Source organism: Caretta caretta, chromosome 3 (assembly GCF_965140235.1).
Source record: "Caretta caretta isolate rCarCar2 chromosome 3, rCarCar1.hap1, whole genome shotgun sequence".
NCBI lineage: Eukaryota > Metazoa > Chordata > Testudines > Cheloniidae > Caretta > Caretta caretta.
Genome location: NC_134208.1, coordinates 112601700 through 112618976, shown reverse-complemented (window position 1 = coordinate 112618976; position 17277 = coordinate 112601700). Strand labels below are relative to the sequence as shown.

Genomic DNA, 17277 nt, shown 5'->3' with positions numbered 1-17277 from the left:
TAAGAATATCTTTGCCTATGTGCTGTCGCCCTGAAGCATAACTATTTGAAACTCACACATGCCACTTGACTCATCCTTACTAGAAACTAGGTTTATATTTCCAAGTCAGATAAATTGTCCTTGATTTAAACCAGAATTCTGTAATGGTTAATGAAATCTTAAATGGCAAAATGAATACAACATGATGGAAAGAAAAAGCTAACATAGACGGTTTCTATATAATTACTTAGCAAGCATTTCTGGCACAACTTAGAACAAAGCGAGTCACATTCTGTGCAACTATAATGTTAAAGTATTTGAAAAAACTGTAGTTACCCGAAGTCGGTGACTTGCAGCGATCCTCTGGCACTGTAGTCCCTTCATTAATATCACAAAGACCTGCTGAAAAATACAAAGAACAATTTAAAATAGAAAATAAAATTGCTGTTTACAATCTTTCCTGAACTAGAACTTGTGAACTTTTAGCCTCTATATTACACCAAGCAAGTGTTTCTCCCACTTGACAGGGGGAGTGAGGGAAGATTTTTATTTATTTATTTATTTAATAAGTCTTTCACTTAAGAGGCTGACCTCAGTTACAGCACTAAAATAGTCTGTTTGACAGAAGAATTATAGTATTACCTCAGAAATACTGAAACTTTTCACTAGATTTTTTTAATCAATTCATCAATATTTAATCAGAAAAATAATATTTGGCAAACATTTAAGAAAAAAAATAGCCATATATAATCAGAGAACGTTGTTTATTTAATTAGATATGTGCATTGAACATGTATACTGTCCAAAACAAAAGAGTAAAGTATGACCTAAAATGTTAAGTGAAATAAGAAAACTAATTTATGTTTGTGATAAAATCAGATGAATAGGAGGATTTCAATATTAAGGAATTCTATAAAATACTTTAAGATTAACATGTGACCACTATTGTGTATTTTAAAATAATTTCTACTTTCCTTTTTTGGGGTAAAGTTATACTATATTCCTGAAGCCACACTTAGGTGATCCTTTACCATTGGTTTTTCAACAAAACTCACTGATTTCATTTCAGAAATGGATTGATGATATAAGGTGGTTATGGTTTATTTTTGGGGAGTGAAATTATTTTTCCCCTGTTGAGGACTTTCATATAACACTCAATATGACATCATCATACAAATCACAAGACTGTAGTTACAAGATTCTTTCACTGAAAGAAATGATAACTTTGCACACTTAAAGAATGCAGAATTAGATGCAAAGAAGGAAGTCAAACCATTGGGATCCCATATGTTGCATACTGCCTACTAGAGATACAAATGGAGTTTCTGATCCCCTGTTTTCTTTATGACTTGACAAATGATGTGTTGAAATTTAAATATCAGGGGGTAGCCGTGTTAGTCTGCATCCACAAAAACAACAAGGAGTCTGGTGGCACCTTAAAGATTAACAGATTTATTTGGGCATAAGCTCTCATGGGCTGGAACCCACTTCATGTTCTAGCCCACAAAAGCTTATGCCCAAATAAATCTGTTAGTCTTTAAGGTGCCACCGGACTCCTTGTTGTTTTTTTAAATTTAAAGTTACCAGTTATGCTTTTTGTTTTTGTTTTTTATTAAAAGCTTTCACTACGTTTTTTAAGAATATTAACCTTCTCAGATTTCAGAGTAACAGCCGTGTTAGTCTGTATTCGCAAAAAGAAAAGGAGTACTTGTGGCACCTTAGAGACTAACCAATTTATTTGAGCATGAGCTTTCGTGAGCTACAGCTCACTTCATCGGATGCATACCGTGGAAACTGCAGCAGACTTTATATATACACAGAGAATATGAAACAATACCTCCTCCCACCCCACTGTCCTGCTGGTAATAGCTTATCTAAAGTGATCATCAAGTGATCATCATAAAGTGACCTGATGATCACTTTAGATAAGCTATTACCAGCAGGACAGTGGGGTGGGAGGAGGTATTGTTTCATATTCTCTGTGTATATATAAAGTCTGCTGCAGTTTCCACGGTATGCATCCGATGAAGTGAGCTGTAGCTCACGAAAGCTCATGCTCAAATAAATTGGTTAGTCTCTAAGGTGCCACAAGTACTCCTTTTCTTTTAACCTTCTCAGAGGATCTGTTATGATGGACCATGCTAATCTAAATACAAGTACTAATTGCACAAATGAAACACAACTGAATCATGTTAGAAGAAAGTATCTGTATGTGCAGAACAAGATTTTCAACACAGTGCAATCATAGTTTAGTGCCTTCTTCGGAAAAAAACCCACGAATGTGTAGAGACTATTGAGGAGATGGGGAGGGTTACACACACCAAGTCAGAACAGACAGAATCACGCTGTACTCACTTGCACCTGTGCAACTCTACAGACTTCAGTGTGTTTGCATTGTTGATATAGAGGGCAAAAGTAGGTGCAAAAAGCAGTTTTTCTTATTTCAAAACTCTGGGGTACTTAGTTGTTATCTTCTGGAGTCTGGGTTAACAAATGAATATTTTCTGAATGTCAAAACCAAAGACTTATCCTGTGAGGAAAAAAGTTACTTAACCTTACTGTAACTATGGTTCTTCAAAATGTTGTCATCAATGTGGATCCCACTCAAGGTATGCACCTTCTCTTGAACTGCATTTTCCATTGGGCCACACCTGCACTATGCATGTTCTCATAGAAATCACAGAACTGGAAGGGACCTCGAGAGGTCATCTAGTCCAATCCCCTGCATTCAAGGCAGGACTAAGTATTATCTGGACTCAGACTTTAAGGTCAGAAGGGACCATTATGATCGTCTAGTCTGCATAACGCAGGCCACAGAATCTCACCCATCCACTCCTGTAACAAGCCCCTGACCTATGTCTGAGCTATTGAAATCCTCAACTCATGGTTTAAAGACTTCAAGGTGCAGAGAATCTCCAGCAAGTGACCCGTGCCCCATGCTGCAGAGGAAGGCGAAAAAACCCCAGGGCCTCTGCCAATCTGCCCTGGAGGAAAATTCCTTCCCGACCCCAAATATAGCGATCAACTAAACCCTGAGCATGTGGGCAAGACTCACCAGCCAGACACCCAGGAAAGAATTCTCTGTAGTAACTCAGATCCCACCCTATCTAGTGTCCCATCACAGGCCATTGGGCATATTTATAGCTAATAGTCAAAGATAGCCTAATTTTGGCAATTAAATTATCCCATCACACCATCCCCTCCATAAACTTATCAAGCTTAGTCTTGAAGCCACATATGTCTCTTGCCTCCACTGCTTCCCTTGGAAGACTATTCCAGAACTTCACTTCTCTGATGGTTAGTCCATCCGACAACTGTTTGTGCAACCCTACTCTTAAAAATCCCCAATGATGAAGATTCCACCACCTCCCTAGGAAATTTATTTCAGTGCTTACCCACTCTGACAGTTAGGAGGTTTTTCTTAATGTCCAACCTAAACCGCCTGTAGCGAGGCAACGACTCACTGATGTGGCGCCTCCTGCTGGTAGTCTTGGGAATTAGCTCTTCCAGCCTGGAGTGCCCTCCGCAAGCCGGTGTCTCGCCTGCAGCTGGCCCAGTGTCCCTCCCAGACTCCAGTTCCCCCTTTCCCTTGGGGTTCTGCCCCAGAAGTACCCCCACGCATCTCCTTCCTGGGGAACCCCCAACCCTCTAAACCCATCTTGCCTCAGTGGCTACTGCCCATCATCATCTAGCCCACGTTCACTGGGGCAGACTGCAGTGTAATGGCCACTCATCACCGGCAAGGGGTTAGGACCAGCTGCCTCTGCCTATTCCCCGGCTGCCCCTCTGCAGCCCCAGGACCTTTCTGGGCCTGCAGTCTGGGGGTTTACCAGGCTGGAGCTCCCCAGCTCCCTTTGCCCTTCCCCAGCACTGCTCTGCTTAAGGTACCTTGCTCTCAGGCAGCTAGCCCTTCCCACTCCAGGGCTAGGGTGAGACTCCTTTGAGCTCCTGGCTCACAGCGCTTTTATAGGGCCAGCTGTGGCTGCTTCCCCCAGTCAGCCTAGCTCTTCCCAGCCACAGCCCTCTCCAAGGCTGCTTTTACTATTGGCTCCCCCAGGCAGCCCTCTCTCCAAAGACTCCCTTCAGGGCCAGAGTGGAGTGACTACCCCGCTACACCGCCCTTGCTGCAATTTAAGCCCATTGCTTCTTGTCCTATCCTCAGAGGTTAAGAACAATTTTTCTCCCTCCTTCTTGTAACAAAATTTTAACAAAACTATCATCATGTCCCCTTTCAACCTTCTCTTCTCCAGACTAAACAAACCCAATTTTTTTAATCTTCGCTCACAGGTCGTGTTTTCTAGACTTTTAATTGTTTTTGTTGCTCTTCTCTGGACTTTCTCCAATTTGTCCACATCTTTCCTGAAATATGGTGCCCAGAACTGGACTCAATACTCCAGCTGAGGTCTAATCAGCATGGAGTAGAGCGGAAGAATTACTTCTGATGTCTTGCTTACAATACTCCTGCTAATACATCCCAGAATTATGTTTTCTTTTTTTGCAATAGAGTTACACTGTTGACTCATATTTAGCTTGTGATCCATTATGACGTCCAGATCTCTTTCCACAATACTACTTCCAAGACAGTCATTTCCCATTTTGTATGTGTGCAGCCGATTGTCTCTTCCTAAGTGGAGTACTTTGCATTTGTCCTTATTGAATTGCATCCTATTTACTTCAGACTATTTCTCCAGTTTGTCCAGATCATTTTGAATTTTAATCTTATCCTCCAAAGCACTTGAAACCCCTCCCAGCTTGGTATCGTCTGCAAACTTTAAGTGTACTCTCTATGCCATTATTTAAATCATTGACGAAGATATTGACCAGAACTGGACCCAGAACCGATCCCCGCTGGACCCCCTCGTTATGCCCTTCCAGCATGACTGTGAATCGCTGATAACTACTCTCCGGGAATGATTTTCCAACCAGTTATGCACCCACCTTATAATAGCTCTATCTAGGTTGTATTTCCATAGTTTGTTTATGAGAAGATCATGCAAGACAGTATCAAAAGCCTTACTAAAGTCAATATATACCATATCTACACTTCCCCTCCCCCCCATCCACAAGTCTTGTTACCCTGTCAAAGAAAGCTATCAGGTTGGTTTGACACGATTTGTTCTTCACAAATCCATGCTGACTGTTATTTATCACCTTATCTTCTAGGTGTTTGCAAATTGATTGCTTAATTATTTGCCCCATTATCTTTCCAGGTACAGAAGTTAAGCTGACTGGTCTGTAATTCCCTGGGTTGTCCTTATTTCCCTTTTTATAGGTGGGCACTATAGAAGCACTATGAGTTTCTACCTCACTACAGTGATGTTAACACTGCCTTTTCAAACTTGGCATCTGGTCTTGCAGCTAGGTCAAGAGCATAGGTCTTAACAAAAGCCAGGGGATTACTCTAGGTAGCTTCCTTATGGATTTCAGACATGGGAATGTTCCAGAAGCAGGCAGAGGAAGCAGCTTGTCTACTAACAGAGTGACCTTTGAAATTTGGAGGGAAAGGTTTATCAGCCATTTCATAGCAGAATGATATGCACTATGTGGTCCACTTTGATATTCTCTGGCAGAGGAAAGCTTGACTCTTCAAAACACCAAAGACAGCAATAAAGAGATGAGAAGCCGGGCTGAAGAGCTTTGTAATTTAACAAGACCCTTTCAATGTCCAAATTGTGGAGTGGTTTCGCTCCACAAGAGTGAGGTTTAGGGGAGAAAACAGATAAACTGGTTCAAATAAAATTCCAAAACCCCTTAAGGGATAAACTTAGGATGAAGTCTCAATACCACCTTATGCCTGTACAATGTTGGGTAAAGGGGTATCAACAATAAGAGCCTGGAGTTCACTGACCCTGCAGCTGAAGTGATAGCGACTAAGAGTATCATCTTGAGAGTGAGGTCGTGTAAGCAGCATTCAGAAAGTGGCTTGAAAAGGGGGCTCCATGAGGTTTGCAAGGACAATATTAAGATTCCAAGTAGGAGGGTTCTTGGACGCATGAGTAAGTATGCAGTAACCCTTTCAGGAATCTGGTTACTGTGGGCTGTGAGTAAACTGAACATAACTGAACAAGTGGATGGCATACAGAGACTGCTGGTAAGGTGGTGCTCTATGTACCTGAATGAAAAGCCAGGTTTGTAGGGATGCTTCCAGAAGGAAGCACTGGGAGCGACTGAGTACTGGTCACAAGCAGGTTTATGGGACTGCAGCTGGGGAAGGCATGTCCCCACATTTCCTTTCCTGGCTGCCGTCTCACAAACCTGCCTGTAGAGCTGGGTCCTTTTTTCTCAAAAAATGTTGTCAATAAATGGTATGCTGTTGCCTACATACCATTTACATTAAAGTCAATGGGACAGTATTGGTTCCTGGCAAAATCTTGTTATTAACTGGATGTTGTCAATATCCACGTATTCAGTGGACTCCACTGTAATATATTGCAAATGTGTTGTCTGTTAAGAACTGCGGCGTGGAATTCTGTAGTACAGGCAGCAAGGTAACCTGATCACTTGCAGCTCTGACACGTTTTGTGAAGGGACACATCTTTTTCAGACTATATTCCATGTATCTGGAGGTGATTCAGGTGGGCACCCCAACCTGTTCCAGACACATCCATAATCAGTGCAGTTGTGGGAGGCGGAGGCGAGAAGACCCTTCTGACTGTTTCTGGGATTAACCACCAGGTCAGTCCTGATAGGACCACTGACAGTAATGCTGATAATGCTGAGTAGTATGGTGGACCACAACTCATACTCACCTGATGTTTTGTAGGAGAATGGATGGACTTTAGCCAGGCTTATAATGGATGCGGGTGAAATCTGGCAAGCAGTGTCATCTAAATGCAGGCTGACATATGCTAGGCCATATGACATAAGACCTTTTGACTTTTCACCAACTTTTTAAAATATTCCAAAAAATGTTTATCTTGTTAATTCATTAACTGATACATTTTACATAGTACATCAATGTTCTTTCTACAAAAAATACACACATATAAAGAAACACCACAGACATAAGGCTGATAGTGAGGTAGGGCAGCTATAGCTCCTTCCTTTTATAGCTCATTTTGTTCCTTCATTTGGACAGAACATAATGGAAGAGGTTGATGAAAATACAAGGGATTTCTCCCCTCTGTCAGCAGTTCTCATCCCTACCAACTCTGGAAGAAACAGCTTTAACGTATAATAGCAGTATGTTTTGCTGTCACAAGAGCATCATGCTGACTGAACCTAGTTTGCTTAAATGAGATAAAAGGCCAGAAATCCTCTTGGCTACATACTCAAAGTACACGCATCTGTGTTGTTGTGATGCCATGATTTTAAAATAAATTTTGAAACTGGTGCTCCCATTGCAGAGAATAGCAAGGTATTTTCAGTTTCTCTTCGTGCAGCAATAGTATCAGTAAATTTACATGAATGGTTATTTAAGGGAGATGGGTAAGAGCAAGACTACTAAGAAGAACATAAGTCAGTTATGAGCACACTACTGCTGCTGAAGATGTGCTAGGCATAAAAATGCATTTCAAGTACTAAATTTTTAGATTTTTTAAAAACATCAGATTTCCACATCAAAAACCACTTTCCAAATAAACCACTTCCTTTCAAAGCTCAAACAAGATCATGTTAATACTTTGCATTTTGAAACCAGGTTATACTTGAGTCAGGGATGCTGCAAATAAAAAAAAATTCTGATAATTTCACACAGCTCTACCTTATAAGATATTTTACTTCTTTGATAGTTCTATTTAAACATAAAACTATCAATTATGAAACACTATTGCTGTGTAATTTTTTGCAAGTAATAAGAGATTAAGTTAAATGTAACAATCTCTATACTGATGAATCAGATGAAGTGGGTTTTAGCCCACGAAAGCTTATTCCCAAATAAATTTGTTAGTCTCTGAGGTGCCACAAGGATTCCTCGTTGTTTTAATCTCTATACTGGTATGCATTGTGCTTCTGTCTTAGAGATGACCACAAAAGATAAAAAAACAAAAAATATGTTATTGGTGTGTTTGGAGGAAACCTTTTTCATTCTTTAAAATATTCTTCTATAAAATCTGCATTAGTAGAGATTAAACATTTGGCTTCAATTAATTATCCGTACTAAGGCACATGGATTTATTTATCAGAGATCCACATGCCTTAGTGGATACAAAGGATTAGGTAATTGCATGGTTGCTCGAACAGTTTCCTCTCTCCCGGCAAAAAAATACATACCAACAGCTGGAAGCTAGAGATTAATTTAGCAAGCAAACAAGTTTTTAAAAAGTTTAATTAAAGTACATCTCTTTCTTCTCATAAGACAAAACAGTCTTCTATGTGATCCGTTATTCTCCTCTCCCTCGTTTTAAAAAATAAAATAAAAAACAAGAATGAGATTCTGTGTTGCGCCTTTTTGAATTACAGCACAGAATAAGCTGCCCTGGGGAAGGGTTTTATGCTTGCTTTGCACCCACTTGATTATGGAGTATTCTGGGGGCTGGAGCAGGTCTAACATTTTATTCAGTTCTGTGGGTCTGTCTAAATCATGGCAGCCTCCTGGGGGTGCCCTATGTGCTATAGTGCTGCCCTGCATCTCTGCAGTGCTGTGTGCTATGGCCCTGCCTAGATGTACTGTGAGCTCCAGTCACGCATGCTTGGGCTCATTAGGGAGTCCTAAGGAGGCAGTCTTATGACGATCTTTCACAGTTCCTGTATCTGGGGAATCCTGCCCTCAACCAAATGTATTTCAGTGGTGCCACAAGTAAAAGATATGGTACACGTATATGATTGAACAAATCATGCCAAAATCAGTTTCTAAAACTAGAGACATAAGGGGGGTGAGGTAATATCCTTTAATGGACCAACTTCTGTTGGTGAGAAAAGATATTACACTTATCCACCTTGTGTCTAATATCCTGGGACTGACACAGCTACACCACCACTTTCTAAAACTGGACAGTTATTTAAATGGACTAACAAAAAATTCATGGTGTGTGAACAGCAAGTTATTTACATCAAATCCAGATGTTCAAAAATATTTTATTGCCATTAAATGACTGACTTATATGAGAGGTGTGAAGTTTTTTCACAGACTCTGAATAGAAGTTAAAAAGGCCGCACATACAAGGAGCCATAGTCAGCATACCTTAATGAAGCAATGAAAAAAGGAAAGACTAGACACAAACATAGTGTGTTTGAGACAGAAAAACCTACTGAATAACTTGAATAATCAGGATTATATAATGCTTTTGCCAGGCAGACAAACTGTTAGTAAGTGCAACAAAGTCTGAAGAAAAAAAAAGTCTAAATATCTGAATTCACACTACAAGTCAAGATTCACACAAGTGAAGATTCTCTTTTCATTATCTTTATGAGCCGTACTGGATATTTCAGCTAATAAACATGTACACAGATGTGAAAGAACGGTTCAGTTAATCATGCTGGCAAGATGTTACAGTGACAAAGACCAAGAGCACTAAACAAGTAGTTTCTAGCATCTCCTAGAGTGACTTGTAATCTGACTATATAAAAGCAGTATTTAAGATTACTAACATTTTTCCCTAAGAACCTAAAATATTAAGCCTATCAGACTGCCTGTTTTGATCATATCCCATGGAGGTGAGGAGGGAAGTTTCTGTTCTTTTAAAATGAAACATCTATCCATTAAGGAAAATAAAGGACTAAAAATCTTTGAAATGCTTTATAATACAGTAGGTAATACAAGCAGCAATTGGTGCTTTTCTTAGTTGTGTGTTCACAGTTCAACTACTTAACTTCATTTTGTATTTATTTTGATGTTTCTCAAACCAATGATTTACTATCAAGAAATACCTACCTCAGTTACAGCATCTATAAATCTAAAAAAAGAATGGTGCATATGTGACACTGTACCTCAAGATAGCAACCTGAAGCCCCCACATTCACCTCCATCATAGGATTATGATAGATTTTGTACAAAGTATGCCTTCTGAGGTATCATTTAAAAAGTATTGATCTGTTGAACCTCAATATCCTATCAGATTGAATATACTATCACTGTATGTGAAGTTATAAAGTTTTCCTATATGTTGTGAGAAACACCCACAGCTTTCAGTTGCAACAAAGAAGCAACCATCATGGTCCAGACAGGTATTAAAGGCTCATCAAGAAGAATCTACTATCCCAGAGTCTTCCCAGAGAAGGCAGGTATACAATGGGGACTGTGTGACCAATAGGGACTGCCTGACCCCCCCATGTCACAGCAAGGATTTTTCTAGCTGCTGGAAGAAAGTATAAAAAGGGGACCGTAACAGCACCACTTGTCTCTCTTTCTCCTCCCCCATCCATCTCAACACCTGTAAGATCCTCTGGAAGACAAAGACTTGAAAACTAGGGAGATAAGTCCCAGGCTGGAAGGGAGTCCAGTCTGTGTACTGAGGAACTGTAAACATCTGTTAGGGTGAGAGACAGCTTGATTAAAATCTTGCTTAGTCTGTTAAAGTTAGAAATAAAAATAGAAACTTAGTGTAAATTCTAAGGTAACGAACTTTGATCTCTAAGACCGCTAATTATAATCACTTAAAATCTGTCTTTCTGTAGTTAATTATCTGTTTTATATTGTATTTTACCTGAAACAGTGTGTTTTTGGTTGAAGTACTTGGGGAATCTCAGCTCAGATTACAAAGGCTGGTGCATGTCAACTTTCCTATGAACCTTGAGCAGTGTAAGACAGTATATTTCAGGGGTTCAAGGCTGGGAGCTGGGGTGACTGGCTGGTGCTTCTCTCTGTAAAATTCATGAGTGGCTCAGGGATTATTCATGCAATTTAGCTGGGTGTGTGGCTCTACATACTGATGGCTGAGTGATCACAGCGTCTGGAGGGGTTTTGTTACTTATCACTGGCATAGTTTTGTGAGACACCCTAGGTCGGAGAATTAAGGGGGCACAGCGATCCCACAATTCCAGGTTGTACCCCAGGGATCCTGCCACAGTGTGAAACACTTGAGATAAAAGAAGAAGATGCTTGAATCTTCTCCTGGCTCATTTCATCTGAACCAAAACTATCACTGGATGAAATTTTTCAAATAATTCCTTTTTCACTGAAAAGTGGCCATTTTGAGGTAACAATTTTTTTCATGCACACTTTATCATTTTCAAAATAACATTTTTTCATTTAAAAAAATCCACCACGTAACTAAGCTGAACAAAAAGTTGTTTTTCAAAAATATTAGCTGTTTTTATTTCAGAAATTATATGAAGAATTTGAACAAAGGTCACAGCAATTTAAGAAAAACAGAATAGCGATTTCAACTCCTCCCCTCCACACCTAATTTTTTGACACGACCTATTTTACAAGTTTTGATTTACAAATTTAAAATATCCATTTATATTTCATACCCTGAGGTTTGCCCTCTGAGAAGAGCACAATATTCCATGAGGCCAGATAATTATGGACATTCCTAGTGATAAGAAATTTTAAACTGATAGCAGCAGAAGCAAAGGTAGCCAGTTGTGATGTCCCTTCTATGCTGAGAAAAGTGGTATACGTAAGTGTGAGAAGATTGGTGGGGAGAGCAGACAGAACAGGGAAATTGCAGGATATTATCTAGGCATATTTACAAAACTCTGACAATTATAAAGCTATGTTGGTTATTTAATTAAGATCTTTTAAAGTTCTTATAACTTTTGTATTTAATTTATACTTCTATGAATGTGTACAATGCTTGTCTAGCTGTTGCTTAAGGTGCTTTTAACACAAATTAAAAACACGATTGATCACAATAAAAACAGCAAGTACTTCCCCACCATAAAGCTAAGTCTACAACAAAGCTTAGTCTCATATCACAAATACAACTTAACAACAAGAGAAAAATGACATCTGGGGTCAGTCAGGGAGGATGGGACAAAAATGCAGGAGGAATCTAGCATAGATCCTCTCAGATACCTCTGATTCAAGATATTGAATTGTGAAGAATCATCATGTATGAGAATGCGAATACAAACCAATGTTCCATTAATTATTCTCAAAGATCAGACATGTAACATACATATAAAAATATACATTTTGTGTTGCTAATGTGCTTATATTCAAAGTGGTGACTGGCAGCCCAACTATGAGTTATGGAGAAAGATACCGTTGTTGAAATGCAACATCCAACGATTCTTACCTCCTGATGGTTGCCGAGATTTGCGAGGAGATCGAGGTTCCCTACGATAGGGATCATTAGAGCCATACAATTCAATGGTGCCAAGGTTCAAGAGCACTGTCTTCTGCAGGTAATCAACCATTGCAATACCATTACAATTGCCAAAAACTACTCTGGAAGAAGAAGAGTAGGAGGAAAGATTAAGGCTCCAATAAAGTTGCTAATAAGTCAAATGTTGCTATTGTTTTTATTCTCGTATGTAGTACTGTCCTTGACAAAAAATTATAAAAACACTTTTTATTTTAAATGGATCTTTTGAATGAACCTGAAAAAGGATTAAAAAAATAAATACTTGTGTGAACTAATATTTTAAAGTGCAGTTCACTGCTCTAGAAAGTGACTAAAAATAGTACTTTCTCCTCAATAAACCAGCTTCCTGTAGCTACAGAGTTCACTTACCAAAGAGAGAATTTGAATGGTTTTTACTCCTGTTTGACTCTGCAGAGCCAACATAGATAGCTATGTGACAATTAACTGGATTTAATTATGACTTGCTCATCAACAACACAATTGCTGATATTTGAGTCTAAAGGAATCTCTAGTAATATCCAGATTCTAACTGGGGTTTGTAGAGCTGGCATTTAGCAGAACGATCATTTTATTTGCAAAATGAGCAAATTTAAATCAGAAAGAATTTCTACAACTCATTTTATAAAATACACTTTTTTACAGTAGATGCTTTTCTTCCACAGTTAAGTTTCATCTCTAGAATTTACATTTCCCTGTATACCTTTTTTTTTTTTTTTTGGAAGTTCAATATACATTTATGGTGTTATATAAATAGATATAATTACCATAGGCCAAATAATTGGGCAAATTTCCTAATGAAAGATTCTCTCAAAGAAGCCCCCTTCCAACCCCCGAGACACTGTTCCCTTCACTATAATGGATGCAAAATGTACTCTCTCTAATGCTGCCAATACAATTCCTTTTGGTCATTTACTTTATTATTTTAGTGAGAATAACTACCATTACTATGAGGAAAAGGTCTACTGAAGTTCCTTTTAGAAATCTCTATTTTAATGAACTTATAACTTGCTCTTAGCTAAAACAAGGCAGCTGGACAGGATTCTTTTAAATCTATTACACACAAACTCACATACAACTCTGTACATTTTAAGATTTTTGGTGCACAAAAAAAATCTGAAATTTCCTGTTCATGTAACTAAAAACATTTAAACTTTACATATAACGTTCAAGTTCTGTTCAGAGAATCGCCACCCTACACTTAAGCAGGGAGGAGTTTGTCTGGTTGGCCAGGAGAAAGCGACAATGCTTTCTGGCTTGGGGAAGGAGGGAAGATGTAAAGCGGCTGGAAAGAGCAGTCAGCGTGGTAAATGACTCACCACATAGGAATGTAGTGTTTGAAAAGGTCAGTGGGACTTGCCCCTCCCTCCCTTTACTCAGAACAGGCTAGGCAGCACCCACCCACCCTCCCTAATTAGGTCACAAATATGCTGGGTGTTTAGCTGTACCTGGTGTGGATATTACGCGAGCCGCCACACTAAGGGGGTCTGGGAAGGAATTTTTCCCTTACCACCATATTGGCCAGGTGAAGTGGGGGTTTTTTCGCCTTCCTCGCAGCAGGTTCAGGTAGGCTCAGTTCATGCACAGCATGACAGGTGGTAGGCCAAATGTTGCAACTCTTTATTTAAGTGTATAGCGGATGTTCAGTGCAGGTACTCCATAAATTAAGGCACAAAAGAATGAAAAAATGTCTCGGAAAAGGAATTAAGGAGAAGTGCTTGAGCAAGCTGGGGGCAGTTGGGGACTCCGATGATTGGTACAGCAGGGAGCCAAACCCCCCCATCATTATAGTCCACCTTAACCCCCTCCTACGAGGCGGCGTGGTCAGTAAGGTCCCAGCAAGGGAATTGCTGGAGGGATCTGGATAAATAGGGGGTAGCTGTGGAAGGCCCTCGCACCCTGGAATTGGCAAGGTCCCGGCAGTGAATCTGCTGGAGGGACATAAATTTTGCATGTGAACTGCACACATTTTATCTGCCGGGTTAGTCCCAGACATCTGTCAATAATAAAGTTGCGACCTGATTAAACCCATATCTAATGTCTCCTGTCATCCTTTCAGCATAGCCAGACAAGCATCTTAATGTTTTTATGTGGTTTTTTTTTTTAAATAAATTCAAATAGATTAGTTTAGGATATTCAGTATCGGTTTATAAATCCAGGTTCATAAACATACTTTAAATGACTAATTATCATGGTTCCCATTAAAAAGTCAATATGTGCCAAAAGATACCACCTGTTACTATAGAACATAAGAACATAAAGGCAATACTGGGTCAGACCAAAGGTCCATCCAGCCCAGTATCCTGTCTACCGATAGTGGCCAATGCCAGGTGCCCCAGAGGGAGTGAACTTAACAGGGTAATGATCTAGTGATCTCTCTCCTGCCATCCATCTCCACCCTCTGACAAATGGACGCTAGGGACACCATTCCTTACCCATCGTGGCTGATAGCCATTAATGGACTTAACCTCCATGAATGTATCCAGTTCTCTTTTAAACCCTGTTATAGTCCTAGCCTTCACAACCTCCTCAAAGAAGGAGTTCCACAGGTTGACTGTGTGCTGAGTGAAGAACTTCCTTTTATTTGTTTTAAACCTGCTACCCATTAATTTCATTTGGTGGCCCCTAGTGCTTATATAATGGGAACAAGTAAATAACTTTTCCTTATTCACTTTTTCCACACCACTCATGATTTTATATACAAGTATTGCATCTATTTACTTTCAGAATAGAGGAAAACTGATGGCATCTCCAATATTCCTACATAGTCGGTATAAACAAATGTTGACTTTTTAGATGACAGCCACTCTAGTGAAATTTATTAGAAAACTAGTAAAAAGTACAGAATATACTTACAGGCCATAGGCAGAGTTCACTGCCAAACTGGTTATCTGCTGTGGAGGTTCTCCACTCACCCATACCAGTTGAATAACCAGTTCAATGTGGTAGCCTGCAGACTGTTTGAGGGGAGAGCTTTTTATTCTGCAATATAAATACAATGTATAATGTCTTTATATTCATCTCTCCACTTCGATACAATAGGATCTCATTAACTTGTACAAGGCAGGGAAACTGAGAATTACTGAATATTGCAATCTACCAAATGAATACACACAATATAAATAAGAATAATGCACCAAAAGTTAATTCACCTTAATTCCCATTATTTGTGATGATACTTAGATTTACTACTTAAAACAACCTGAGTAATGATTCTAAACACTGAGGGACGGGAAAGTGCAGGACAAGGGTAAACAGCACTAGTATCGTATGGTGGCTTTAGTAGAGAAATCATGTCACGGATTCTGTGTTTCTAAGAGGGGAGAATTAGGAATTGAAGCTTTAATGTAAAAAGTTTATATTGAGGAGGGATCTGAATATGATGTGTATGTATGACTAACTGAGGTAGGAAGGGGCTTTCAGGCAAAGGTTGCTGGTATGACAGAAGGCCACAAGGCCATAGAGAATTGGTAGCACCAGAAGTTTTGAATACCCTCCCATTCAAGGATCCCCCACTTCTCGACAAGTCACAGGCTCTGTGTGTACCCTCCATTCTCTTTTCTCCCCCACTTTAGGGTTTCTCAATCTCCCTGCCAGGAGTTCTAGGCATACCCCTTCTCATATACCAGGATCTCCGAATATCCCACCCCCAATATCAGAGTCTCCCATTCTCGCCCCATGACAAAGGCTCTATGTGCATCCCCCTTTCCCTATACCTGGAGTCCCCAATCTTCCCCACACCAGGGTTGTGTGTGCCTCCTTTCCTCCCTCCCCCCATTCAAGGCTCTTCCAGTCTTCCTCCCATGGCAGGACCTCTCTGCTTGCCCCTCTTTCCCCATTCCACGGTCCCTATTCTCCCTCCCGTGCAAGAGGCTATGTGTATGTCCCCAATCCTCCTTTGCACCACCTCCAACTCCCCATTATTACTTATCTTCTTTCAGTTAGAGATAGGCTAGCAACAAGTTAAACTTAATTGGGAGGACAGTCAGAGATGAGATGGGCTATTGTTCTGCTGGAAGGCATTAATGAGTGCCATCAACCAGTTGCTTGATTTACAGACAATTGCAGAGGTGCCTGAAGTTGTGGCAGGGGCAGAGGACAGGTGCTCCACGTGCCCCCCCATGTATCCCTTTTCAGTTTTCCAATTTTCTCCAAGATCCAAAGAGTTCACTGTTGCCAAGAACATTCCCTGAAATTATGGAATGGAGTGGATGCTGTGTTCAGAAGTTATGGTATTACATACAGAGAGCAGAAATGCTGCTGAGTTGAGTGCAAGACCTTCGTACTCACAGCTCAACCAAAAATACAATAGGAGTATTTTATTATGTAAGTTAGTGCTTTATATTCTGCAATTCAATATACTGGTAGGGCATGAAAGAGCTCCCACACATAGAAAACAAGTGTGTCCACAGAATCAGTTTTTAGGCTGTGGATTTAACCCAGGATCGCAAACTAAGATGGCGTGTTTACTTTTACAACTTGGCAGCTAAAGCACATGCCAATCTAAATATTATATCTGCAAGTGAGGATTTTTAATTGGTATTGTCCTCAGGTTAAATATGGTGATCTAGAGGCATAACAACACTGCCTTTAGCAGGGTACAAATTGGGAACCCTCACTCCACTCCTGATTCCTCAAGTGAACAGTAGCTGGTATTAGAGAGACAAAGTGAGTGAGGCAATATCTTTTATTGGACCAACTTCTGTCAGTGACAGAGACAAGCTTGTGAGCTTACACGGAGCTCCTCTTCAGGTCTGGGAAATATACTCAGAATGTCACAACTAAATAGAAGGTGGAACAGATAAGCATAAGTAGTTAACACGTTTCAAAGGACAATTCAAGGTGAAGCGTAGAAAAGTTGTTCTCTCTTGCCACAAAGAGCAGGACAAGAGGCAATGGGTTCAAGCTACAGCATAGCATATTTCGATTAAATCTCAGAAAAATTTTCCTAACTGTAAGAATAGTAGGACAATGGAACAGACTGCCTGGGGAGGTTGTGGAAACTGCTTCACTGGAGGTTTTCAAAAGGAGGCTTGATCGCCATCTGTTTTGCATGGTTTAGCCACAACAAATCCTGCATTTTGGCAGGGAGTTAGACTAGATGACCCTT

General features: G+C 40.0%; 1 protein-coding gene across 6 annotated transcripts in view; it reads right to left on the bottom strand.

Annotated features, from left to right (window-relative positions):
• STXBP5 (syntaxin binding protein 5) overlaps positions 1–17277 on the bottom strand; it is a 179190-nt gene that overhangs the window by 43087 nt on the left and 118826 nt on the right. For 4 of the 6 annotated variants that reach the window (XM_048844299.2, XM_048844302.2, XM_048844301.2 and 1 more), the window contains 3 exons: positions 15024–15149; positions 12102–12253; positions 316–381 (listed from right to left, as the gene is read on the bottom strand). In XM_048844299.2, the coding sequence (XP_048700256.1) occupies positions 316–381; positions 12102–12253; positions 15024–15149 (344 nt within the window). The remainder of the gene's footprint in view (positions 1–315; positions 382–12101; positions 12254–15023; positions 15150–17277) is intronic. The other 2 variants (XM_048844300.2, XM_048844303.2) reach the window with 1 other exon arrangement.